Source organism: Martes martes, assembly GCF_963455335.1.
Source record: "Martes martes genome assembly, chromosome: 12".
NCBI classification, from domain to species: domain Eukaryota; kingdom Metazoa; phylum Chordata; class Mammalia; order Carnivora; family Mustelidae; genus Martes; species Martes martes.
Window position 1 is genome coordinate 64,139,176 of NC_137900.1, and position 26,773 is coordinate 64,165,948.

The following is a 26,773-nucleotide window of genomic DNA, read 5'->3' on the forward strand; positions in this document are numbered from 1 at the left end:
ACACTTTTGCCCTTGCTGCTGGCCTACCTGGAGGTTCTTCCCTGAGAGCCTGTTTGGAGCACTCCCTCAGCTCCTGCAAGCCAGCTGCCATCTCACCTGCTCCAGGAGGCCACCCACCAGGGGCAGCCTGCATCGCCCCAATCACCACCACTCCCAAACCTCAGCCTTCCCCATCTCCCGCCCCCACCATGGTACTGCCCACCTACCATACTACATACTTAATGTTTATTTCCTGCTTCTTGCCTGTCTCCCCTACAGAGGCCAAGGTCTTCACGGGCAGAGGGCACATTGTTCTAGAGTGGGGGTCGGTAAACTACAGTCCTGGGCCAAATCTGCTCCCCAGCTTATTTTGGTAATTAGTGTTTTACTAGAACATGCCATACCCACTCATTGACATACAATTTCTCTCTAGCAGAATTAAGTGGTTCTGACAGAGGCTGGCCCACAAAGTCTAAAATATTTACTGTCTGATCCTTTCCAGAAAAAGTCTGCTGACCCCTGTTCTAGAAAGATCCCAGAACCTCCTGCATCAGAATCGTCTGGTTGGGAAGGAGGGGCCTTGCTATGGGGGTTCCAGGCTCTTCCCACAGATACCAAATCACTCCAGAGGGTAGCCCTTGAACCCGCAAATAATAGCCACTCCAACTGATTCTTATGCACAGCACAACTTAAGACCCACTGGCAACTACAGAGTCTGTAGGCCAGACTCTGATTTGTGCATGCCCTTACCCTTACCAGGGTAAGCCTCAGCTTTTGTCATTTAAACACCATTTAGGGTCCTCTGTGAAGCCATGGCAGGAAAAGGAAGGGTTGGTGGCAGCGCAGCCTGACCTGTCTTGGGCCTGACTGTGGTCAGTGGGTCCAGGTAGTCTGCAAGATCCCTATGCTTGCGGTCCAGTGCAACCTCGAAGGCAGTCTTCTCCAGCACGCTGAGGTGGTCAGGGTTGGCCCCCTTCTCCACCAGCTGCTGGGCCACGCCAAGCCTCCCAATAAGCGCCGACAGCATCAGCGGGCTCCAGCCCACAGTTCGGGCCACGCGGTTGGGGTCCGCACCCCACTCCATCAGCAGACGCACTACGGCCTCGTGCCCATGCTGGATGGCAGCCATCAGGGCTGTGATGTCCAACAGCTCGTCCCTGCTGCCCCCTGCCCCCGGCTGCTCGCTGGAGGGGTTGTGATGGTCCACAAAGGCACCAGCTTCCAGAAGCAGCTTCACCACGCCCAGGTGGCCACCCCGAGAGGCCACAGTGAGCACACTGGCCCCTAGCCGGTTCTGGGCGTTGACATCAGCCCCATGGTCCAAAAGGAGATGTGCCACACTCACGTGCCCAAATCTGCCAGGAAGACAGAGAATTAGTGACGCTAACATGGAGCACTGACACGGAGACAGCTTATGTAATCCTCACCTGTCATTAATTATTAAAGTCATAATAACGACTTAGAGTAAAAGGTCTTCTTCTGGCACCAGGCACTGTGCTGGCCCTGCAGGTCCACCATCAAACAGGTGAACAACTGCTCTGTCTAGGTTCAAATCCAGCTCTGCCAATCACTAGCTATATGACCCTGAGAAAGAACTTCAGCTTCTTCATGCCTTCATTGCCTCACCTGTAAAACAGGGATATATCGCTGTGTCTACTTCAAGGGCTGTTAAGGATTCAACGAGTTAGTATATATTAATATGGAATATATGCAGCTCTCAGAACAGTGCTGGGCCAAAGGAGCACTGCATAAGTGTTAGATATTTTAATGATCATTTGACCTTTTATGTTACACTAAGTACTGATGTCATCCAACTGGTAAGAAGTGGTGTCAGGGTCAGAACCCAGGTCTGTCTGAATCCTGATGTCCTCACTTTTTTCCCTACACCATGCTGCTTCCCACATCCCAGAGAGTTCATTTTATTTTGCTTTGTAGCCTTGCAATCTACTTCTGTCTGTGCTGACTCCCGTGGGCAGGGCTCAGGGCTGACTCATGTCTACCCATCCCCAAACACACACAGAAGGTCCTTCGAGATGAGCCAGGGCACCCCATGCCAAGAGGAGTAGCCCGGCTCTGGTCAGCAGAGATGGGCTTACCAGAAGCCTGCTGCCACCTGCTGGCAGGAATGCCGGCTGCCAGGAGCTAAGAATTGGGCCTGGGCGGGGGCCCTCCTCCAGGAAGCTGGAGCTGGCCACGGAGACACACAAGCGACCACCAACCAACACCAATACCAGGAAAACAGATGCCTCTTCCCAGCAAAACCTCTGCCTTCTTTAGCCACCAGAGGGCAGAAAAGATCTGTTTTGCAGGGTTTTGGTTGGCACACTTGGGGCTGAGCAGCGAGTGTCTGAACTGGAAGGAGCCTTGGACTAACCAGAAAGGATTACGGGAGAGGGGCCGGGAGCACCAGACCATAATGCCTGCATAACGTCTGCATCTGCGAGGCAGCGTTTTGGTTCTCTTGTTGCATTCCCCTCCTTTCCGGAAGTGAGTTTCGTACCTCCTATAAACCTAGGGCCTCCCTTCTCCCTGTGGAGGCAGAGCCAAGGCCAAACTCTGATCTGAACTTAAAAATACCTTCAGAGACGTGAACCTTAACGGCACTGGGTCACCTCAGCCTCTGGAGGGAGAGCTTGTGAACTGGCTCCTCCAGCTCTAGGGGGCCTGGGCCTGTCCCTCCTCTTCTCCAAAAGCAGAAAGGGAGCAAATCAAAATCACAAGCTCAAATGCAGAAAACTGCAACCCCAGCCTGTCTCCCTACCTCCAGTCGTATTCCTTCCTGCCCATCCTCCGTGGCGGGATTGCCCCAAGCTGACGACCACGGCCCAGCTTCCCACTGCCTGAAGAGGCCTGTCCACCTTGACCAAATCAACTTCATGTCCACCCAACCCCCACGGCATCCCCTCCACTCTGGCCTGTACTCACCAGTTCTACTTCTGCCATGACTTTGCCTTTGCCATCCTGCCTCTCTGCCCAGAGTACTCCCCTGTCTGTCTCTCCTAAGTGTACCTTCCTGCTTCAGGATTTAGCTCAGAGCTCACCCCCTCTGAGCAGCTTCTGGGATCTTCCCGCCATGAGTTCAGGTGCCCTTCATTTAGGAACCTGAAGTTCCCTGGTCCTCGACTCTAGGATGCACCTGAGCCTGCCTTCTACCGTTATGTCTGCCTATTAGACTGTGAGCTCTCGGCGGACAGGACCGGGGGCTGACCGACAGTGGGGCTCAGTAGTGGTGCTAAATGAATGACTGGCATAACCAAGCAGAGGATGGTCTGGAGATGGGCCATGGAAAGGACCACAGAAATCATTTATCCTCCATGGAAGTAGAGAATTTTTAGAAAAACCACACTATTTCATTATCAAGCGTAAAATAAAACCTAGGATAACTCCTCACAGCAGATTAAAAGGTACTGTCACATTTTTATCTCATTTGATCTTAATAAACCCTGAAATATTTATTTTTAAGATTTTATTTTATTTTATTTTGACAGAGAGAGACACAGCAAGAGAGGGAACACAATCAGGGGCAGAGGGAGAGGGAGAAGCAGGCTTCCTGCTCAGCAGGAAGCCTGACGCGAGGCTCAATCCCAGGACCCTGGGATCATGACCTGAGCCAAAGGCAGATGCTTAACTGACTGAGCCACCCAGGCACCCCCAATAAACCTTGAAATAAACTGATAATGCCCATTTCACAGATGAGGAAACTGAAGAACTGAATGGAAAGCAGAGCCTCTCCTTTTGAAAGTGATAAGAGGCAAAACTTGAACCTAGGCCCTAAAACCCCAAACTCCAGCTCTTCTGGTACAAAACATTATCAGACAGAAAGAAAAGGAGAGAATTTGAACCAAAATGCTGACACTTGGAATACTTTCTGAACCCATGGGTAGCCCAAGAGGTCATTCAGTTAGGCTGAAAACATAAAACAATTCAGGGAAGGCTGAGAGAATTTTGTGGATGCTATGTTTCTAATAGGTAATTACTGAGGACGGGGAAGCGTGGGGCTTTCTGAACAGCAGCTGTGATTACCAATTAATTTCGGCAATTAACACCTGTGTTTAAAGACCTGGCACAAAGTCCTACCACCCAAAGCACTGGGCAGAGAGGCCACTCTGGCAGGCAGAGAAATGAAGGGCAGGAGAAGGAAAGTAAAGAGGCCAAGGGTGAAGTTAGGGCCAAAGTAAACACCATGCAACCTGTCCCTTTAGCATTTCGCCAATTTGGCGAGGAGCTTCCCTGTGGCCAAGACCAAGAGGAAACAGGTTACAGGATTGGTGGCCTAGAACAGAGGCCAGGAGCACAGGCTCTGGAACCAACCGCCGGGGTGTGAATGTGGCTCTGCCACTTAAAAGCTGTGTGGCCTTGGGAAGTTAACTCTCTGAGCCTCAATTCCTCATCTGTAAAATGGGGGTGACAATAGTACTTACACAGCCCAAGGTTTTTGTGGATTAAATGAATTACTTCACTTAAAGCACTGAAACCCACGCTTGACACAAAAAGTGCTCAAAAAAGTTTACCATTTTCAGAATAGGATAAAACATTAATGTAACCATTTTTTTGACCATTTTATTTATTTGACAGAGAGACAGAGTGAGAAGGAACATAAGCAGGGGGAGTGGGAGTGGGATGTGGGGCTCGATCCCAGGACGCTGGCATCATGACCTGAGCCAAAGGGAGACGCCCAACCAACTGAGCCACCCAGGCGCCCCAAATGTAACCATTTCTGATACTAAAACACCCACCAGAGATCAAACTGAGGGGTGACTGCGGCCTAAAATGATGGCCAACAGGGGTGAGTGACTTTACTGAATATCAGAGTTCCCTCCCACCAGCGCTTCAAATCCCGTTCATCCTGCTTCCTGAGAACATCTCAAACATCTAGTTGCTCTCCACTGCTCTCTCTGCTCTGGTCCAGGCTACCATCACCTCTCCCTAGACTGCTGCAATCGCCTACGAACCAAGCTTTCCCACACTAGCCCATCCCTCCAATTTGTCCTCACCCTGCAGCGAAAGTGATCTTCCCAAAACATAAATCTGATTCAGTCACTCACTCTGCCTAGAACCTTCTATTACTCCCCAGGGCCCTTAGGATACCTCATCTTTCTCAGCCTTGCCACACAGCATCTGCCTCCTCTCCAGGCGGGGCTCCTCTCCCACTACTTCCAGCCCCCTCCTAGCACTGACATCCTTCTAGCAGTCCCACCAACGCCTTATGTTCATGTTTGCTTTCAAACATTTGCGTGAGCCTCCTATCTCGCCCTTCCCACTTTTTCTGTCCTGGTTAATTCTTACCCAGTCTCGACCTGAAGATATATATCATTCTTACCAAAAACCTTCCTCCACTTCCTCGAACTGGGTCTGCCATCCCCAGAGCTCCCTGCCCTTTCCCCATCACCTCTTGTCTGGTCTGCCCACGGGCGCGTGATGCTCCTGGTGCGGCTGTGCCTGGCTCCCACAGTGTCCCCATCGCCCAGGCTTGGATGGGTAGGTAGGTAGGTTCTTAGGAAACTCATGTTGCAAGAAAGGGTGAATGAACACCTCTAGGATGATAAATCTCTAAGATTCTACTCAATCTTCAGATTGTTTCGAAAGGCCCGCTGTTTCTAAGATTCTGATTTTGTTAGAAAGCGCTCCCACTTCTTGTAGTATCCCAAGCTGCTCAAAGTTTTCCATTCCAGCTCTCTCGAACGAGTTCTTGACTCTTTACCTCCCGGGCCGTCTGCAGGGGCGCCAGACAGGGCCGGCCACCTGAGCCCGCCTGGCTCCGGGGAGGACCGACACCACCCCTGGGGATCCCGGGCCCCTCACCTGGCTGCCTGCATGAGCGCGCTCCAGCCGTAGTGGTTGCGGCTGTTGACCGAGGCGCCACGGCGCAGCAAGAAGCGCACCAGCGGCTCGTGGCCCCCGGCCGCGGCGAACTGCAGCGCCGTGTTGCCCGCCTCGTCCGAGCAGTCCACGGGCACTGGCGCTCCGGCCGCCGCCGCCGCCGCCGCCGCCCCGGGCCCGGCCGCCTCGGCCCTCGCCGGCTCCGCGCCCGCCTCGGGCTCCGCGCTGCGTTCCGCCGGCTCCGCCGCCCCCGCCTCGAGCAGCCGCCGCGCCGTCTCGGTGTCGCCCTGGTCGCAGGCACGCAGAAGCAGCTGGAAGGCCGGGGGGAGGCCGCCCTCACCCATCGCGGCCCGGCGGCCCGCGCCCCTGGGTCTGGCCCGCCGCGCCGGCTCCGCCCCCGGATACCGCGCGCCAGCGCCCCCTTCCGCCCGCCGCCCGTGTGCCTACTGTGTGCTGGGCGCGCGCCAGGAGGGGGCGGGACCGCACGCCTACTGTGTGCCGGGCGCGCGCCGGGGGGGCGCGCCTACTGTGTGCCGGGCACGCGCTGGAGGCCGGGCCGCGCGTTCTCGCCGCGCGTGAGGGACGGTGAGTTCCGGAAAGCTCTGGGGCTAACCGGCCCGCCTCTGGCCGTGCGGCGCTGGGTGACCGCCCTCCCCGGCGGCTCAGGGGACTTCCTGTCCCGCGCGGAGGTCGGAGCGCCTGCTCCAGCCCACTCACGCGGCGAGCTCGGAACCACCGGGTCTCGGTTCCCCGCCGCTCGGGCCGGGCCTGTCGGGTCTCGGCGGGCCTGTGGCGCGTGGCAGCCCCCTGTCCCGCCGGCGCCGGGCACACAGCCGCAACTTCCCAGTTGTTGGCTGAAGCGAGGCTCGGATGGGTCCACTCTGCACCCCGCCCCTGGGACGTCTTGCGGGGCCTTCAGAGCCGGTCCTTACCTGGGGATTAAGGCCACAAGCGCCTCCTGTACCTCCTCTCTTTTCATCAGTGATTCTTGAATCGGCACCATCTGGGACAGTGTTACAAATGCAAATTTCCTGACCCCACCCCAGTCCTACCGGATCAGAAATTCGCGTGTAGGGCCCAGCTACCTGTATTTTAGCAAGCCCTCCCAGTGATTCTGGTGCATACTGAAGTTTGAGGCCCATGTTTGATCCTCGCAGCATCCCGTCAGCCACAAGGGAGGGCTCAAGTGACCACCCCCAGTTTACAGAGGAGACACCTGAAGCTTAGGGAGATTAAGTTACAGGACTCTCCTGCAGGAGCGAGGTGACTGGGACCCCGGTCTTCTGTGCTCTGGTTTCAACAAATACTTATGGAGTGCCAACCATGCACTGTTCTTGGTGCTGGAGAAGCTGCAGGAACAAAATAAAATCCCTGCTTTCCTGGACTCTACAGTGGAAAAAGACAATCTGTAAATACACAAGTAAGTAACTTGTACAGGTGTTAGCGACGAGTGGTATTGAAACAATAAATAGAACATAACCTAAATCCTAGTACTTAGGTTAAAGGATGGGGTATTATTTTATAATAGGTTGGGTAGAGCAGGTATCCCTGAGAATGTGACACTGGCACAGACCATTGAACCATGCTGACATTTGGGGAGAGTGCCATCCAGGCGAGGGGCGGGGGGAAGCTTCTAACAAGGGCAGCCCTGTTTGCAAACTGCTTACACTGACTGCTCCTTGCGATAACATTAACATTCTGATATGGAGTCATTGGCTTCCCTAGACTCTGAGCTGTGGTCCAAAAGCTTCGCAGAAGGCCAGATATAGTAGGTGCTCAGTACACGATGCGTAAATGGCTATGTCTTGTATATATAGAATTATAACTCAGATCAGCACTTGATGAGGGCCTGAAGAAGGAATAAGTATCATAGCATTGGCAGATCAGAGAAGATGGTAATACCCTTAGGATCTGGGCCAGCAGAGCTGGAAGAAAAAGTCCAAGCAAAATGTAAAGATGAGGAGAAACCTCAGAACTGCACAGGGCTCAGCTTCCCAAGGGCCAATGAATGCCAGGATGAATACTGTGGGATTTATTCTGGGAGTAATGGGGAGCCATGAAAAGTGAACAGGCAAGTTACAGGGCTAGAGCTAATCACATAGGTCCAGTGTGTGAGGTGGTACACTCTCACTCCGTTCCAGATTTGGCGCCATTCACAACAGAGGTGAGGACGACTTCCTTTTGAAGGTCTAATGAAGAAATTTGTTTCTGTGAAAATCCTGAACAATTGCATGCTTTTAGAATTCTATTTATTCAGGGGCGCTTGGGTGGCTCAGTGGGTTAAAGCCTCTGCCTTCATCTCAGGTCATGATCCCAGGGTCCTGGCATCGAGCCCCGCATCAGGCTCTCTGCTTAGCATGGAACCTGCTTCCTCCTCTCTCTCTGCCTGCCTCTCTGCCTACTTGTGATCTCTGTCAAATAAATAAAATCTTTTCAAAAAATAAATAAAAATAAAATTCTATTTATTCAGCTTTTTACTAACTAGCTGTTTCATTATAAAAGTTACATGTGTGGTAAAAAATAAATTCCGACAGTATAGAAGGATATAAGGCCAAAGTGAAAGCCCCTTTCCCTCTTATCCCACTTCCTGGTCCTACTCCCTGTACGTAACCAATATTCACATTTGTTTCATCTTTCCAAGGATGTTTCACACGTATACAGACATGCATATGTACATATAGGCATTGATCAACTTTCTTGATTGCATGCTGTAGAAACAAACCCTCTGGATAATTTCAGTAGAAAGGGGATTTAATACAAGGATCTTTTTGTAGCTCACAGATCCCACAAGGGCCAGAGAACCAATGTTGGAAGGCCCACAACCAAGAAAGATGCACCATATTACAGCATGGCTGCACCCTATACCATGATGGAGTCCGCATGGGCCCTTTTTGGAATTCCCAGCTCCAGAGTGAGAGCCTGAGACGAGAGAGGGTAAATGGCTCAGCCTGGGTCATGTGGTCTGACTGACAGAAAGGGAGATTGAAAAAGTGCATTTCTGGCATTTTCAGCATGTATAGCAGGAGGTAGGCTCCAGGATAGGTTCCCTAGAAGAGTTCCCTAGAAGGGAAGAAACACTCCAGATTAGGGAGTGGGTTCAGATACTGGGCAGCCAAAAAGGTAAGTGTCTACTACAAATATTCCCTCAAGAGTGAGTATCTGCTGCTTATACCTGCTCTGCTTCTCCTACTCTGGGAAGAAATGCCTCCTTTCTTTTAGGGAGCCTCCCTCCCTTCTCTCAGTCTGTATGGTTCAGTGGTTAGACTATGTCCCAGCCCATCCTGATTGCTTCAGCCCGGGAGTTTTTGCTAAAGCAATTAGGAACCAGGGCCTCTGTGCTAAGGCTGTCAGCTGTCAGGCTGTCCAGATGCTGTGACAAGTGATGGAGAGAGATGGAGTCAGAAAATCCTCGCAGCTCCCCCCCCACCAACCCCTGTTCTTTTGGTAGGTTTGTTTGGAGCAGGGTTGTCATCCCCTGCAATCCCAGCCTTCACAAATGCATATTTTACTTTGTGGATGAATGCATTCATACTCTGCAGGCTCTTCAGAATCTTGCTTTTTAAAAAATTTAACAAATGGCATCTTTCCATGCAGGTGAATATAGATCTGTTATAGCCTTTCTAGTGGTAGCATGGAACACCATTAAGCAGATGTACCCTAATTTATTTAATCATTTTTAAATGATGCACAATTAGATTGTTTCTAGTGTTCTGCTATTATAGAAAAACAAATCTTGTTCTGACAGTGCTTATAAGTCAGGGTCCCAGCAGGAGACAGATGGTACACTTGGCTGAAGAAATGAGGAGCATTTACTAAAGGACTAATTACAGAACCGTGGGCAGAGTTTACTACGAACGCCAAGAGCTGGTGCAGTACTCCAACGCTGCTAACAGTAGGGAGCCATTGCCACCCCAGGCCTGAAGGGGGAAGGGAGAGAGCAGTTACTGGAGTTCTGCAATAGAGAAAAATGGAGAGATCTCGCTGATAGGAGTTAGGACCTTTGGTAGAGGGACATAGCCAACCTATAGTAACCTAGTAGGGAATAATCCCCAGAGCAATAAAACTCTCTGACCTCCTCCTCCTGCCCTCTAGTGCTCCTTGGCCAAACCCAGCTGTTAGCCAGAGGTTTGACCCTGCTGCTAAGGTCCCCCCAGTAATCCTCTCACGGTTCAGAGCAGGGAGGAGAGACTTAGTGGTGCATATAAACATTCCAGCACCTTGCTACTCAAAATGGGGTCCTTGGACCAGCAGTCTTGGTACTACCCCAGAGCTTCTTAGAAACACAGCGTCTTGCATCCACCCCAGACCTACTGGACCAGAATCGACATTTCAGCATGACCCCCCGGTGATTCACGTGCACATAGTTTTCAAAGCATGAATCTGGGACATCTTTGTACACAAATCTCTTAAACAAGTGTATCTGCAGTCTTATTATATATGAACTCTCTTCCAATATTTTTTCCAATATTTGATCCCTGTGTTGTTTTGGGTCCTCTGAGAACCAAATGCCAAGGTGTCCCCCCCTCCCCCAAGGAGAAATGCTTGGATGAAGGAGGAAGGAGGAAGAAAAGGGAAGGAGGGCCTTCTGACCCTAATGCAGATGCTACAGTTGGGAAAAGAGAGTGGGAGGGAGGAGGCTGGGGTAGGAAGTCTCCAGAGTGCTCTGCAGTTCTGGAAATGTCTCAGCCAAGCCAATGGGGAGTCCCCAGGCAAAGGTGGCCTGCTAAGGTGTCCTGCATCAGAGAGAAGTAGCTGGGTTCTTATATCCCCTATGCTTAGTCATTGACTGGGAGAAACCAGGCGAAACAGCCTCAGCAAGAACTTCATAGAAGATTGGAAAGCATAGAAGCTGGAGGCTCTCAGCCAGCTGTGTTCCCCGCAGTGGGTTCTCTTGAAGGGTGGTCTGAGCAGTGTACTTCCATCACCAACACAGTCCTCATCCAACCAACATCTATTGGATGCCTTCTATGTGCCAGGCATGGTGTATGTGATGGCATATTATGGATGATAGGGATGGCCCCTGGCTCCCAGGGAATCCCACATGATTGTGGAGAGGGTGGTCAATGAGTGTTTACTGTCAATTTAGAGGAAGGCATCACAATTTGGGGATATCACTGACAGCTTCATGGGAGAGCTTGGCCACAGGTTGAGCAGAAAAACTGGGGGAGACCTGGGTAATGGTAGGAAAAGCAAGGAAACAGGTTGGAAAGAGGGAACAAGGAGACTGGATTCCAGAGACCCACACAGTGGCTTAGGGAGGAGGTAGGGAAGGCCTGGAAGTAAAATCATCTCCAAAGAGTATTTATTTACTTTTAAATGTCTAACCTCTTTTCCCTAATATGATAATAATGTTTGTTGAAAAGAAATCCAATGTTGTGCAAACATAGAATGCGAGGGCCTTGAGATCAATGATCGAAAGGTGGTAGGTAATCAATAAATATTTGTTGAAAAAAATGAATAAATTGAATGAAAAGAAAAGGCCCACAGAATCTCATGCACCAAAAATAAATATAATAGTTAATACTTCAGTGAATATTTCTTTAGAAATTTTTCCTTTGTATATATATTAACATGTAAAAACAGGATCATACCACCCATACAGTTCTACTAGCTTGCTTTTCTTAATAATGCATCTTAAGCACATTTGTATGTTAAACATCTAGAATTAGTGTCATTCTTCTTAACAAAACTGTGGTATATTGGTGTATGAATGTGCAATATTTTATCTTATAATCTCCTATTAATGGGCATTTGGGTTAACAACTTTTTACTCTTATACACAATGCTGCAATGAGCTTGTAAGCTCATCTCTTGAGCACTTGTGAATCTATTTCTGTGGATGTGACATTGCAGAATCAAAAGGATATGAACATTAACATTAACGTTTCTAATAAATGTTGCCTAATTGCTTTCCAAAACGTTATACCAGTTTGCCTTCCTACCAACAGTGGTAGGAATAAACAGCCTATTTATTCATATCCTTGCCAGGACTGGAATGAATAACCTTTTAAATCTTTGCCAATCTGATAGATGAGAAAATATTTCAGAGTAAGTTTAATTTGCATGCCTTTTACATAGAGAAACTGAACACATCTTGATACGTTTCTAGACCATTTGTATTTCTTTACTGGGGGAGCTGTCTCTCCAGATCTTTATTTATTTATTTATTTATTTTTAATTTATTTATTTGAGAGAGAATGAGTGAGAGAGAGCATGAGAGAGAAGATCAGAGGGAGAAGCAGACTCCCCAAAGAGCTGGGAGCCCGATGCGGGACTCGATCCTGGAAGTCCAGGATCATGACCCGAGCCGAAGGCAGTCGCTCAACCAACTGAGCCACCCAGGCACCCTGTCTCTCCAGATCTTTTAGCTATTTTTATTTCTGTTCTTTTTAGGTCTCTGTTGACTTAAATACTGGGTAGATGTCATCTGCAAATATCTCTTTCTGATTTGTCTTTTGTCTTCATATTATTTTGGGCCTTATAGAATGCTAAAATTTTTATGTAGTCAACTTTATAAATCTTTTCTATAATGGTGTCTAGGTTTTCTTGATCCAATACTTTTATTGTTGGATTTTTAAAATTATTTTACTTTTACATCTTTAGATCATTTGGAACTTATCTTGATGTAAGGGTGAGGATAGCCAACAGCTATCAAGTTGCTCCAATCATTGATTGAATCAGCCATCTTTTCCCCACTGATGTTTGAAATACCACATCTACCATATATCACATTAAACTCCAAAAGGGATAAAATGATCCCTCTGAAGGGAGCTAATATGACAAATCAAAAGTGCCTTCTAGAGAAATCTGTCTGTTGGTTGAACAGTTGAGGAAATGAGATGGTGTGGTCAAAGAACAAATTAGCTCCCCAAACAAATAACACACCCAAGGGAGGATAAGGTACAAAAAGGATTAAGGTCCCCGCTGAATTTGCCCTCTGTGGGTGCCAGCTTGTCATTGTTAATAATGATTCCTTGTGCTTTTCCTCTGCTAATGAGCTATTGGATTTCCAACAGCTCCCAGGTGGTCCCAATGCTACCGGTGTAAGGACCACACTGAGTAGCAAGACACCTTCCTTTGCCTTTGTAGAAACTCTTCCCACCCTGCTTTGAGCCTGGGGAGGCTGGCTGTGTGGACTCCATCACTCAGTCCTCCCAAAAACCCTACTCCCGAGGTACCATTATGATCATCACCATTTTACAGATAAGCCAATGGCCTAGGGTCACAGAGCCGTCTGTGACATCAAGCAAGCAGGCTCCGACGCCGTGCCCCTACATAAGCTGAGTTGCCTTTTGCCTTGACAGCAGTTTGCCAGCCAACTGTGTGGGTGGAAAATCCTGAATTCATTCAAGTGACCTGGACTCAGACTATTACTCTGCCACGGCCATGTCCCTCGACCCTGGCTAAATAAATCCCCTCCCTTCTCTGAGCCAAACTTTCCTCCTCTATCTGCCTTGCAAGGTTGTCAGGAGAGTGAAATGAGAATGGGACATGAAGAATAAAGTCTGGCAGTTTATGGCACACACGGATGCTCCGTAAACGACAGCTCTTACCATTCGCCGGGAACTGAACCCTTGTTATGTCAGGCCGACACTCCCTTCTCTGCCGCTGAGCCTGTATCAGGAAGCATTCCAGTGTGGTAAGCTGATCCAAGACATTATGAGTTGTAATCCTTGTCTGTTTTCTAATCTGACCGCAGATCTTAATTGTGTTGAGCGTCTGGACAGAGGCCAGAAGGCACAGCTCCAGGACTTTCCTCTCACACCTGCCTTCTAGTACCAGCCAGCAGACTCTTCCGTGAGTGAAGTCATCTCCCACCGGTCAGGTCTCCGCAGAAGGTCGTCCTGTGTGGGAGCTGCTTTGCAGGTTCACCCCAAGCCCTTCGCGTCCTCGAGCCCGTGGGGAGGGGTCCAGACCAGGACGCTTGCCTCCAGGGCAACTGTGAATCTACAGGGGCAGCAGGTGAGAGCCTACATGTAGCTGAGACACCAGCTTGTTCAAAAGGCCCTTTCCCTACTCTGTGTCTTGGGCTTCCCACCTTTAAAGTGAGAGAATCAGACCAGATATATGTCTCTTAACTTTTTTGGACCGTGGTCCTCTTGCAAATAGAGAATAATTGATAAAAAGCTTTCGAGTAGTTTCCCAGGATGTAAAAAGTAAAAAAAAAAAAAAAAAAAAAAAAAAAAAATACAGCTTACTTACTCTATCCTTCTATGGGAGATGCAAAACTATTCCTTGCGCTGAGCTGGGAACCAGCAGAGGGAGTTCCATATTCACCTAAAAGATGTTTTCAAATCTCTGGTATCACTTTAACATTCAGATATCCATGTAAACATTACTTCCTCAGTGAAGCCTTCCGAAACCCCTCAACTAAAGCACCCTGTAATTTGTCTTCAACATACTAACCACAACTCTGGTAAGTTACCTTTTTAATATCTGTCTGTTCCATTGCCCTGTAAGCACCATGATGTCAAAAATATCCCTTGCAACAAAGACTCTCTCCTTGATCAAACCCTAGCCAGGCTCCTCTGAGCCTCCTTCTCAACTAGGCCTCAACCTTGGCCTGTAACGAGGACAGAGTCTGAACATAGATGATTTTATACACCTACTTCCCTTCACATTAAAGATGTAAACACTGACAGTTTTTAACAGCTCAAGGCTGCACTGGTAGGATGTCCCCAGCCCCCCTTAAGTATCTGCTGGAGGAAGCTCACGGCTGTCCAAAGAATTCACTGTTTATCATAGCTAACACCTAACTGTCAGCCCCTAACCACCCTTTCTTAGAGAGTTTGCTAAGAAGGGCTTATAATTATAAGTCCTTTCTCTGTCCCTTTAAGATGTATGTGTATCTCCTACAAATCAAGAGTGTCTTTCCCAAGGACTGAAAGCCATTCCTTTACAATATCATCAGGAAGGATTGGGCCTCTGCCTTACAGGCCTCTGGGAGGATAGAATCCTCACTCTGATCCTTGCCAACCACAGACACAGCAGGCATCATCAGCATTTACGCTGATCACGCTTTTGTAATTTTTCACTTCCCTGACTCTATTTAAAATGCCCAGTCATTCTGGTCAAATCAAAGTTGAATCTGTTCATGCTGGACCCTCTTCCCTAGTGCAGTAGTCCATTACTAATTAAGATCTGTCCTTACCACTTCAACTGGTGTCTGGTTTTGTTTCTCTTTGACACTTGGTCATTATAGCATGCCTAGACCCTAGACCCTGGCACATAGTAGATGCTCAATAAATATTTCCTGAATTAAAAATACTGTTGACTAAAATCATCCATTAGTTCTAGCTATCTATTGCTGAGTGATGGACCATCGCAAAACTTCATGGCATAAAATGCGAACCACCTTATCATACTCATGGATTCTGTGGGTCAAAAATTTGAAAAGGCTACCTCTTTTCTCCATTCCATGATGTCTGGGGCCACAGATGAGGTGAGCTGGATGGCTGGGGTGACTCAAACGGCCAGGGTGGAGACACTTCCAAGATGGCTTCCTCACGCAGCTGTCTGATGCCTGGGCTGGCTGGGCCGGCAGAGGATTGGGCACAGCTGGTACTATGGGTAAGATATCCTACCTGGGACTTCTCCAGCACAACGCTATCAAGATAGTCTGATTTCTTCCCTGGCAGCTCAAGGCTGTGAGAACAGGGATCCTATAAACAAGATGGAAGCTTTGTGCCTTCTTATCCACAGCCAGTGAAGTCATAGAACTTCACTTCTACTATCACCTAATGGTTGAAGCAGTTACAGGTCTGCCCCGATTCAAGGTGAGGGAGTATCCGATAATTTGCAGCCTTGTTTTAAAACCACTACACTATCAGAGCCAGATTTGGGGGGAATTCTTGTGCAATTTATCCTGCATATCACTTAGGATTAGATTTGGCTGCATAGGACAGAAGACCCATAGGAACAGTGGTGCAAACAAGACAGAAGCTTATTTCTCCCTCACATAAGCAAAGCCTGGAAGGAGCCCACTGGGACTAGTTCAATGTCTACAACATCCGGGACCTGGTACCTGATGCCCTGTGGTTTCACCACCCTCAGTGCACGCCTCTGACCTCATGACCCGAGGTGGTTGCTTGAGCTCTAGTCTTTATATCCACAGTCCAGCCAGCAGGAAGAAGGAAGGGTAAGGAAGTTTCCTTTAAGGACATTCCTTAGAAGCACCGTCTGACAACTGCACTGACAGCCCATTGGCTGAACACTCAGTCACAGGACCGTGCCTACCTGTGAAGCAGGCTGGGGATGCTAGGCTTTAGAATGCCTGGTCTTTACACCATGGGGCCAGAGAAACAAACAAGCAAAAACTCAAGGTTCTACTCTTAAGTAAAGAGAGGAGGATAGATGTTGGCAGACATCCACCGGTGTCAGCCTCCTTTTTACTTCGTTTTATTTCCTGTTCTGCCACTGACCTGCTGTGGGCTTGCACAACACACTTTCTCTGGTTGTTGTTACCAGTTCCTCTGGTCATTAGGGAGGAGGGTACTATAATCTGAGAAGGAAGCTCAAAGTATTAAGCAGATAAGCGTCAATGTTCTGATTTCAGGGAAGGGAAATGGGGTCCCACCCAGCCAGCCTCTTTTTATTTTCTTGGGTGGTTCCCTCGGGTTTCTGGGAGCAGATTTTTGAAAACTCCCAATTTGAGTTACCACTGAGGGCTTTCTAGCAACAAGACCTCAAGAATTCATGTTCATTACATTTTGGGAGTAACTCCTCCCTGCCCTTAACCAGGTTGTACCTTCTGTCAGATACCTCCCCAGCGAGTTCAAACAGATGTCAACAGAAGGCAGCATAAGAAACAATGCCAGACATTAACTGAGCACTTTCTGTGTGTCTGACACTCTACTAAGCTCTGCGATCATGAAGTGATCCCGCTCATTTGTCCCTTACATTTGTTGTTTTTGTCATTGTCGTTGTTACAGGCTATGGTTAAATAAAACACGATCCAATGCATCAAGCGTTTTAACAAAGTTTGATGGTGTTATGGAGTGAATTGAGCCCCTGCAACAAGATACGCTGAAGTCCTAATCCTTGGTACCTATGAATGTGAATTTCCTTATTTGGGAAATAAGGTCTTCACAGACATAATCCAGTTAAGATGAGGTCATTAGAGTGGGCCCAAATCCAATTTGACTGGTGTCCTTAGAAGAAGAGTAGAAGAGACGTAGACAGATGCACATCAGAAGAATGACAATGGGGCCAGAGGTTGGAGTGACAAATGCATAAGCCAAGCAATGACAAGGATTTCAAGCAACATCGGAAACTAAGAGAAAAGTATGTAATGGTTTTCCCCCACAGGGCCGTCCGAGAAAACAGGACCTTGGTGATAGGACTAATTGATTTTGGGTTTCTAGCCTCCAGAACTGAGAGGAAATACATTTCTGTTGTTTTCAGCCTCCCAGAGTGTAGTCCTTTGTTATGGCAGCCCCAGGAAACTGATAGAGATGGTCAGTTTGATGTGTCAGCTTAGCCAGGTTTTAATCCCCAGTGTGTTCAATCAAACACTAGCTTGGGTGTCGCCAGGAAGATATTTTGTAGACATAACTAACGTCTATAATCAGTTAACTTTAACTAATGGAAATTGTCCAGGTGGGTCTGGTTCAATCTGTTGAAAGTCTTTAAGAGCAGAACTGAGGTTGCCTTAAAAAAGAAGAAACTCTGCCTGTGGACTATAGCTTCAGCTTAAGCCAGAGTTTCAGGCTTCCCTTCCTGATGGCCTGCCCTAAGGATTTTGGACTCGCTTAACCAGCCCCTGCAGTTGTGTAGATCAATTCCTTCCCGTAAATCTCTTAATATATCTCCTGGTTCTGTTTCTCTGGTGGAACCCTGACTAATACACAAAAGGAGGACGCCATCTTGAAACGCATTTGCCTGAAAGGCTGTGGAGTTGCCCAAGTCTTCGAGGAAGAGGTGGCTTTTGGCAGGCCCTTAAAGGGTAGAGGGTTGTTTGCCAGGCAGGGCAGGGCATTGCAAGCAGGGAGAACAGCATATGCAAAGGTTTGGAATGTGAGACCCTGCTCCCCTCTGCCCCAGTGGTGTGGGGGTAGGCCTTGCAGAGTTTGGAGTCACATTCTGAGGACCCCTTCCTGTCAAGTTGAGGACTTGAGCCTTGGTGCAGGAGACCAGAGCTGCTCTCTCTCTCTCTTTTTAATTTCTCTTAGTTCTTTTCATTTATTTTTTGTTTTGAATTGAGATATAAGTTTCACAAGTCAAGGGCATATTTTTAAAAGAAGAAACTGATGATTTTTTACTTCGATATCCATGTAATCCCCACTGAGATGGAGATATGGAAGCAAGGCTGGGGGTAGGGAGAATGAGGCCAGTGAGGTGAGCCGTGCAAGCACAGGGTCAGATTCTGCCTTTCTTTAAAATTTTGGTCTTGGGGCACCTGGGTGGCTCAGTGGGTTAAAGCCTCTGCCTTTGGCTCAGGTCATGATCCCAGGGTCCTGGGATTGAGCCCCGAATCTGGCTCTCTGCTGGGGGGGGCTGCTTCCTCCTCTCTCTCTGCCTGCCTCTCTGCCTACTTGTGATCTCTGTCTGTCAAATAAATAAATAAAATCTTTAAAAAAATTTTTTTGGTCTTTTGTTCAGGGATTTTTTTGCTTTCATTTTGATTTTTAAAAGTATTGTTTAGGGGCGCCTGGGTGGCTCAGTGGGTTAAAGCCTCTGCCTTCGGCTCAGGTCATGATTCCAGGGTCCTGGGATCGAGCCCCGCATCGGGCTCTCTGCTCAGCAGGGAGCCTGCTTCCCCCTCTCTCTTTCTCTGCCTGCATCTCTGCCTACTTGTGATCTCAGTCTGCCAAGTGAATAAATAAAATCTTTAAAAAAAAATTGAGATATTATATGCAAAATGCTTAATAATATCTATAAAAAAAATAAAAGTATTGTTTATTTTTGATTACTGATTTTGTTTTGTTTTGCCCATCCCTATAATTTTCTGTCTTGGAGACAGCCTCATGCCTCACTCTAGTTTTGACCCTGTTAAATATTTCCAGCACCCCCATGGCTCCTTCATTTCTCCAGTCCCCTCAAAGGAAGCCTCTGGCCAAGGTCAGGGGAACGGATGATCTGGGGTGTACGCGATCATAGTTGGGGAGCCTATGCATGTGTGTCTCTGAAGGGGTTCATTCCTTTGATCAGTTTCTTGGAGGCTTTTGCCAAGTGAGGGCTATGAAACGCAGAGATTGACTAACAGGGAGCCAGGGGAAGGTTTGCTCTTGAAGGGATCTAAGCAGTATTACGTCTCTGGTAGGCCTGCAGGCCTCAGTGACAGTCTGGTGTGTATTAGCCTCACTGTGCCTCAGTCCCCTCATCTGTTAAATGGAGTTGATAATCCTCCCACACCTGTTATTGGACTGCTTAAGGGTCAGATGAGATAAGGGAGTAAAATTCACAGCACTCCTGCAGGGCTCACTCCGCCACTATTTACTGAGCGCTTAGGATGTGCCAGGCGCTGAGCTGAGGCTTTTACGGCCGTCACCTTGATCCTAATGCACCCAGCCCAACGAGGAAGGTGCGAGTCTCGGCAAGCCCGCGCGTGTGCCCAGTGAAGACCAGCCACCCTCCGCGGCTTGGGGGCCGCGCTCCTGCGGGTCGGGTGGGCGGGAAGGGGGCGGGGCGCAGGTGGGGCGGGCCGGGGGCGGGGCGGGGCGGGGCGGCCCTGCGGTTCCGGGATCCGGGTCCGGGTCTGCGCCGCCGCCTCCGGGCGAGCGGAGCGCTGGCCCCAGCTGGCGGGCGCATGTGGGGGCGCGCGGCCTGTAGGCGCTGCCCGCGGGGGCTGCGGCGCGGCCGGGAGGCGCTGCTGGCGCTGCTGGCGCTGCTGGCGCTGGCCGGGCTGGGCTCGGTGCTGCGGGAGCGGCGCGGGGCCAAGGCGGCCGAGCCGGGACCCCTGCGCACCCCGCGCCCGGGACGGCGCGACCCGGTCCTGCCGCGGCCGCCGGTGCCCGACGACGCTCTGGGCGCGCAGGGCGAGGCGGTGCGGTTGCTGCTGCAGGGCGAGGAGCTGCGGCTGCAGGAGGAGAGCGTGCGGCTGCACCAGATCAACATCTACCTTAGCGACCGCATCTCGCTGCACCGCCGCCTGCCCGAGCGCTGGAACCCGCTGTGAGTCCGCAGGTGCCCGGGGGAACACTGCCCGCGGGTTCCCCGGCCCTCAGTTTCTGCATCTGTGAAGAGGCGGGGTGGAACCTGGGTCTCGAAATACCTGGGGATCGCGCGTCTTACGCAGTCTTTCTCAGAAGTGGGCAGTGGCAGGGGGTCCTGTGGAATGGGGAGACGCATGAAAGTTTTAAAAAAATGAAAACAGAAAAAAATTTTAAGAAGTTGATGAATCTTTTACTGGGTGGTCTCTTGTCTCTGCCCCTCTTGAGAAGATCTGTCATTCGGCTCTGAAAAAGTGGCGGCGGGAGGGTCAGGGCTAAGCAGACAGGTATAAGATGAGACCCCCTTTGGGTGCTCTTCCTGGTTTCACAGCACCCCCTGTCCAGCTCTGCCGGTATGGCCCTACCTTGGTGAAACTAAGGACTGTTAGAGTTTGAGATAGGGTCCACTTTCATTTATCTGTGTGTGCCAGGCCCTTGAATGAACCAGGAGGGGAGGGCACTCCAGCAGGAGAGATAAAAGGTCGACAGAAGGCCAAGTCGGAGGCTTCCCCCTCACTGGGAGCTGGATTCCTGAGCATTAGGCAGAGGAAGGCCGGAAGGAGGTGGCGGGAAAGGCTCCTTCTGGCCGAGGTTCAGCTCAGCTCACTCTTGTGGATGGTGCAGGCCCTGAGCAGGTGTGGTTAGAGGCCTAATTTCTATGGGAGCTGCTGGCTGGGTGGGTTGTGCCCACCGCCTAAGTGAGAAGGGAGCAAGCTGGTAAAAGGACAGACCTTCTGGCCTTCTCTCTCCTTCGTTCCATTAGTGGGGATCTTCCAGGTCCCCACTTGAGCCCTGTTCTTAAAGACTTTGAGGAAGAGGACTCATAGAGGGGTTTCCTGGGAGTAACTGGTGGGGAGGCCTCCTTGCACTGTGCTGTGCACCTGCCACTCCTTCCTGTTCCCTGGCGTGCCTGCTTTAGAGGTGTGGCAAAGGTCTCAGGGAGGACAGATGACTCACCTAAGGCCCCATAGCTGGAAAGCGGTGGAACTGGCCGTGGGGGATGGGACCCTTCTGGCCCCCTTGGCATTGTGCTGATTTCAGAATTTGGGGATCCGTGAATCCTTGGGTAGAGAAAGCATGAGTACCTGCTCCAGGAAGTGATCCCCACCCCGTTTCGGCAGAGCAGGGAAGGACTTGGGCTTCACGGTCTTCCCTATTTTCCAGCGTCTGTTCATGTCTAGCCTCATGCTTTTGCCTGAGGCATTTTCTCTGTTAATCTTTTTGAGTAGAACTTTGTTAACGCTGGTCACAGTACCCTCCACTTTCCCTATCTGCAGAATAAGGAATGAGTAGAAATAACACAGCCTAGGAATTAATAGAACGTCGAACACACCGTGTACTCAATTCTTACTAGTGTTCCCCCCTTCCCTGTTGCCAACGGGGTACTCAGGAGGCCGCTTTTAAGAGTCACCGAGGGATTGGTTGTAAACTTTTTCTTTTCCGGGTTCCAGCTTCCTTTATTGTCCCAGGTTGAGAAATCTCTTTCAAACACTGTGGATAACCTGTGGGGCTTATGGCATCCCGTCTCCATGGTGACACAGCTGCCCTGTGTCCTATCAGGATTTGCTTATAGATCCTGCTGTTGCATTGACTCTGGGAAGTTAATCCAGACCCAGCATGATAAGAAGTATGAATGCCTCCTGCCTTTAATTCCCGCAGCAGGGCCTGATGGATTATTGGTGCCTAGCTGGAGAGAAAGGTGAGCCTGATCTGGGTCGCTCTCAGCCAGACCAGGCCGTGAGGCGTAACTTCAGTGTGGCCCGTAAGGTTGGGGCCTTTAATACAGTTCATACAAAGGTGAGCGCCTAATCAGGTCTGGGAAACCAGAATGGCAGAATATAAATTTATAATTGGAGTGGTGCTGTGTGCCAGGAGTTGGGGGGGATGTCTCTTGGGACTTGAATTGATAAGCAGAGGGATGGTTAAAATCCTTGAATGTCACAAAGGGAAAGGCCCTAAGGGAGATCCAGTCTAACCAGAGAGGAAAAGCCATGCCCCCAAAGTAACATGCAGATCCCGGGCAGAGCTGATCTAAAACCCAGATCTCTGATTCTCTCCTCCCTTTTGGTATGCAGGCAATTATTTATCTATTTATTTTATTTTATTTTTTTATTTATTTTTAAAGATTTTATTTGTTTATTTGACAGAGTTCACAAGTAGGCAGAGAGGCAGGCAGAGAAAGAGAGGGGAAAGCAGGCTTCCCACTAAGAAGAGAGCCTGATGCGGGGCTCAGTGCCAGGACCCTGGGATCATGACCTGAGCTGAAGGCAAAGGCTTTAACCCACTGAGCCACCCAGGCGCCCCAATCTATTTATTTTAATATAAAAGCAATACATGTTCACTCTAGAAATTTTAGCATATGCAGAGAAGCAAAAAATTAATAAATAAATAAAAATCATCTATAAACTTACTGCCCCAGGAGAACCACTGTTAACATTTTTCTGTGTATTCTTTTAGACTTTTCCAGGTATAGAAATAGATTTTGAAAAATATGCCTATGTGTATGTGAATGAGAACATATTCAAACATGAGTATGTACATGGGTTCATACACGTATTTAACTGGTCTTCACACTACAGTGGATGAACCTGATACCATAGGCAAGCAGCTGGGAATTACCAAGGGACTCTGGCTTCTTCTTCTTGGTATCTGCAAGCCTGGAGACTGCGTCCACTCTTTGGACTGGCCAGATCCATAACGATGCTTCAGCGTTGGCTCTAATTCCTTGAAACTTGGTGTAGACCCCCGCTCTTCTGTGAGTCTGATAATTCACATGCCAGTGGACTAGGGCACAGCTTTACTTCTGTTATTTCTGTTTCTGTTATTTATCTCTGTTTATTTCTGTTGCATAACAAACACCATCTCCTCTGAGCTGGACGAGGAGATGGAACTTTCACTCTGAGATGGCAGTAGGCCAAAGTGGGGAGCCAGAAAGCTGGATTTGTGGCCTAGGGGAGCTTTGAGACATATTGATGCCAAGGACTTTCCCCAGAACAAATAGAATTTCTGTACGTAGGGCCTAGGCTGAGGCTGATGTTCATCTAGGATTGAAATGTACTGTCTTAGGGTCTCTGGGGTTTAAATTACTCAGAAGATGAAGGGTGGGTGCTTTTTTTTTTTTTTTTTTTTTTTTTTAGATTTTATTTATTTATTTGACGGAGATCACAAGTAGGCAGAGAGGCAGGCAGAGAGAGAGGAGGAAGCAGGCTCCCTGCTGAGCAGAGAGCCCGATGTGGGACTCGATCCCAGGACCCTGGGATCATGACCTGAGCCGAAAGCAGAGGCTTTAACCCACTGAGCCACCCAGGTTCCCAAAGGGTGGGTGCTTTTAATGCAAGTGGGAGAATACCAGAATTAGACAAAGTAGGAATTCAAAACAGATCACCTGTTGTTGAAACTAGCGATGACATCACAGCCAGTTTAAGGTGTGTCACGAGTAAACGGTTGCTAATGTTGTACCAATATTTGCAGAGTTTGTTTCTATAGATCCATGAAAATCCTTGATATAATCACGATAATGTCATTCCTTGTTTGTATTCTGACCTATGTAGCCAGTGAGAAAGACGCTGTGGAGTGACTGTGCCCTTGGGGCTGTGCATTTCCACGGGCACGTGGTTGGAGATGGCATCTGTGACCATCAGACATTCTCTGCCGTAGCAGAGGGATTTTGAACGGCTGTTTAGGAAAGTGTGCCAACAATACATAGGTGTTCCTTGAATTCTTGCCACAAGGTGTTAGCCTCACTAATGCTAATATTGCAAATGTGTATCTGAGTTTGGGGATCAGGACTTGGGTGCTGGGATGGTGAAGAATTTCCAAATAGCTCTAAGTATATAATTTAGCAAAAGAGTGTCTTGCTGGGGTTGGTGGAAGGGAGGGGATTGGTTAGGATTTCCCTTCTTGCAGAGAGGTGGCCTGCTTGACTGTTCTCGTAACAACAGTATCTTTGGAACAACATCACACATGGTATGGAAATGAGACTGATGTTTCTTGGCTTCCCCAGCAAGGTTGTAAAGTGCAGGTTAATTTTTTTTTAAAGATTTTATTTATTTATTTGACAGACAGAGATCACAAGTAGGCAGAAAGGCAGGCAGAGAGAGAGGAGGAAGCAGGCTCCCCGCTGAGCAGAGAGCCCAGTGCGGGGCTTGGTGCCAGGACCTTGGGATCATGACCTGAGCCGAAGGCAGAGGCTTTAACCCACTGAGCCACCCAGGCACCCTTATTTTATTAATTTTTACCAGACCCATCTGTGGTTGTCAGAGTAGCATCTTTTCTTTGAATCAGTGCTTTCAGCCTGCAAAACATAATCAGGTTTAGTTAGTGTTTTTGTGATACCATTCTCCATCCTTTTACTCTCATTCATTCTGTGTCCTTACGTTGTAGGTATATCTTTAAGTAGCATGTCTCTTGATTTTGTGTGGTCGTTAAAGAAAACATCCAGGCTGACAATCTTTGATTTTTTTTTTAATTTTTATTTATTTGACAGACAGAGATCACAAGCAGGCAGAGAGGCAGGCAGAGAGAGAGAGGGGGAAGCAGGCTCCCTTCTGAGCAGAGAGCCCGATGTGGGGCTCGATCCCAGGACCCTGAGATCATGACCTGAGCCGAAGGCAGAGGCTTTAACCCACTGGGCCACCCAGGCGCCCCCAATCTTTGATTTTTAACTAGTAGGTCCATATACATATATTTTTTTCTCGTGCTGACAAGACACTTGGGGTTTGATTATTTTGATTATGCCATCTTATTTTATACTTTCTAATTGTTTTTGCCTTTTCCTCTTTTTTTTAATGCTGCTCTTTGAGTCGATGGAAGTTTTTCTCTCCCTCTCTTATTCCACTTTTTCTTCTCTACTAACTTGGCAGTACTGTTGTTCATTCCTAACTTCAGCAGTCAGTTTGAAAGTGCATATTCAAGTCCGCAGGATCTAAAGTTAATCACTCGCTGTGAGCCTTCAGATGATGCTTTAACATTGGTCAGCTTCCTTCCCGATTTCTGTGCCATTTTACTCCAGGGTTTTGATTCTTTCTTTTTAAACCAACCCATTAAAACGTTTAAAAAATGTGGTTTGTTGTTGTTGTTGCTGTTGTTTACATTTACCCACAAAGTTATCGTTTTTCTCTGCCCTTCATTCATTCCTGAACTCTGGGTGGTCTTTGGATCTCAGAGAACTTCCTGGGGTTCTTTCCCTTCTTGAAGCATGTCATGTATTCATTACCGTAGAGAAATTCAGTTTCATGAATTCAGTTTTACCCATCTGAAAATGTTCTTATTTTGGTCTTGTTCTTGAAAGATAATTTTATTTGGGTATGTAATTCCACATTGATAGTTTGGCATTTGAAGATAATATTCTATTGCCCCCTCACATGTACTATGGCTGTGAAGTGTCAGTCCTGAATGAGATTTGCCTATCATTCTTGTTTTTTGGTTATTCATTCAAGGGCGTCTTTTATTTATTTAAGCATCTTAAGCATATTTATGCTCTGTGTCTCATAACTCTAGTTATTTTCTTGTTGTTCCTGGACTCTGAGGACTTTTTTTCCTTTCCTGTAAGCTGAGGCATACATTTAAAAGGTTTTTCTAAAAGTATTTAATCAAGAATTTTTTCCAACAGGGTTTTCCCAGGCATTGTAATCTTCCATATTGCCAGAAGCAGAAGTCCTATATTCACTTTAAAAAAAAAAAAAGACCTATTTTTCTATTAGTCATATTGCTATTGTTGGTTGAAAGTGACTGAAAACCCAATACAAACTAACTTGAATATAAAAGAAAATATATTAACTTCTATCATAGAAAAGTCGGGTGAGGATTAGGTTCAGATGATTCTGGGCCCCAGATTCAGTGACTCACCTGATGTCATCATGATGGAAAATGTTCATTGGTCAGACCTGGAGAGCATGTGACCTTCTCAGAGGGGTGTGTGTACGTGTGTGTGTGTGTGTGTGTGTGTAGCCTTGCACAGACCATGTGCACTGAGAGTCCAGGAGACATGGTTCCTGAAAGAGAAATCAAAATGCAGTAACGTGGAGGAAGGAGAAAGGATTTTGGGTGGGCAAACACACGAAGGTACATTATGACCTTGCTGGACCGTTCTGCAAAGGATCTGGGTTTTCCTTTTTTTAAAGGACATTTATGTGCTAACTTGAATATAAACATAAAAGAAGATTAAGAGGCATTCATCTGCATAATATCCCATTCATCCACACCCTTATAGTACCTAGACTCGTATTGTGCTGGTGGAGATTATGGTCCCCACCCAACAGGGTTGGAAGGGAGAGTGGGGTAATGTACGTGAGATGCTTAGCAACACTGCCCATGATATGGGCAGCATGCAATACATGTTATTATTACCAAGTACAGTACAGAGCATGCAGAGAGTACAACAGAAACCAGAATTCAGCCGCTGCCCTTACAAAGCACATGAATTATACCAGAAAGTTAAGGAGAGGACGACCCACTATGATTTAGCAGTGAGTTTGGCTCTGAGCTCCCTTCTGTCCCCTAGGCAAAAGTGGAGCCCTGAGTGATGCATGTGTAACTGTTCTTGTCTAATTAGAGGCCGCACCACTTTTTATCAGTCAGGAGAGTGAGAATGAGCAGTGCCATATAATGATGTTATATTCCATCATAGTGCCTAGGATAGGGATAAGCATATAAGCATTGTTAATAATTTTTTTAGTTAATTGATTCAGACTGAAGAGTTGGATAATTGAATCAAAGACGGTTAATTCACAATTCCAGAAGGTTAGACTTGTACATTTGTAAAAGCCTTTCAACTTGTTTTGGTCATGCAATGAAAGTAAATTGCGTATTTTTTTTTCAGGAGA

The 26,773-nt window shown here is 48.1% G+C and overlaps 2 protein-coding genes across 4 annotated transcripts in view; one reads left to right on the plus strand and one right to left on the minus strand.

Annotated features, from left to right (window-relative positions):
- Positions 1-6,143, minus strand: part of ANKS6 (ankyrin repeat and sterile alpha motif domain containing 6) — a gene marked incomplete at both ends in the record, with an annotated part of 43,614 nt that extends 37,471 nt beyond the window's left edge. For both annotated transcript variants that reach the window (XM_080819648.1, XM_080819647.1), the window contains 2 exons: positions 832-1,334; positions 5,782-6,143. In XM_080819648.1, the coding sequence (XP_080675774.1) occupies positions 832-1,334; positions 5,782-6,143 (865 nt within the window). The remainder of the gene's footprint in view (positions 1-831; positions 1,335-5,781) is intronic.
- A 13,403-nt stretch (positions 6,144-19,546) lies between these two features.
- The window catches only part of GALNT12 (polypeptide N-acetylgalactosaminyltransferase 12), a gene marked incomplete at its 5' end in the record, with an annotated part of 37,107 nt that continues 29,880 nt past the window's right edge, over positions 19,547-26,773 (plus strand). For both annotated transcript variants that reach the window (XM_080820280.1, XM_080820281.1), the window contains one exon: positions 19,547-19,911. In XM_080820280.1, the coding sequence (XP_080676406.1) occupies positions 19,547-19,911 (365 nt within the window). The remainder of the gene's footprint in view (positions 19,912-26,773) is intronic.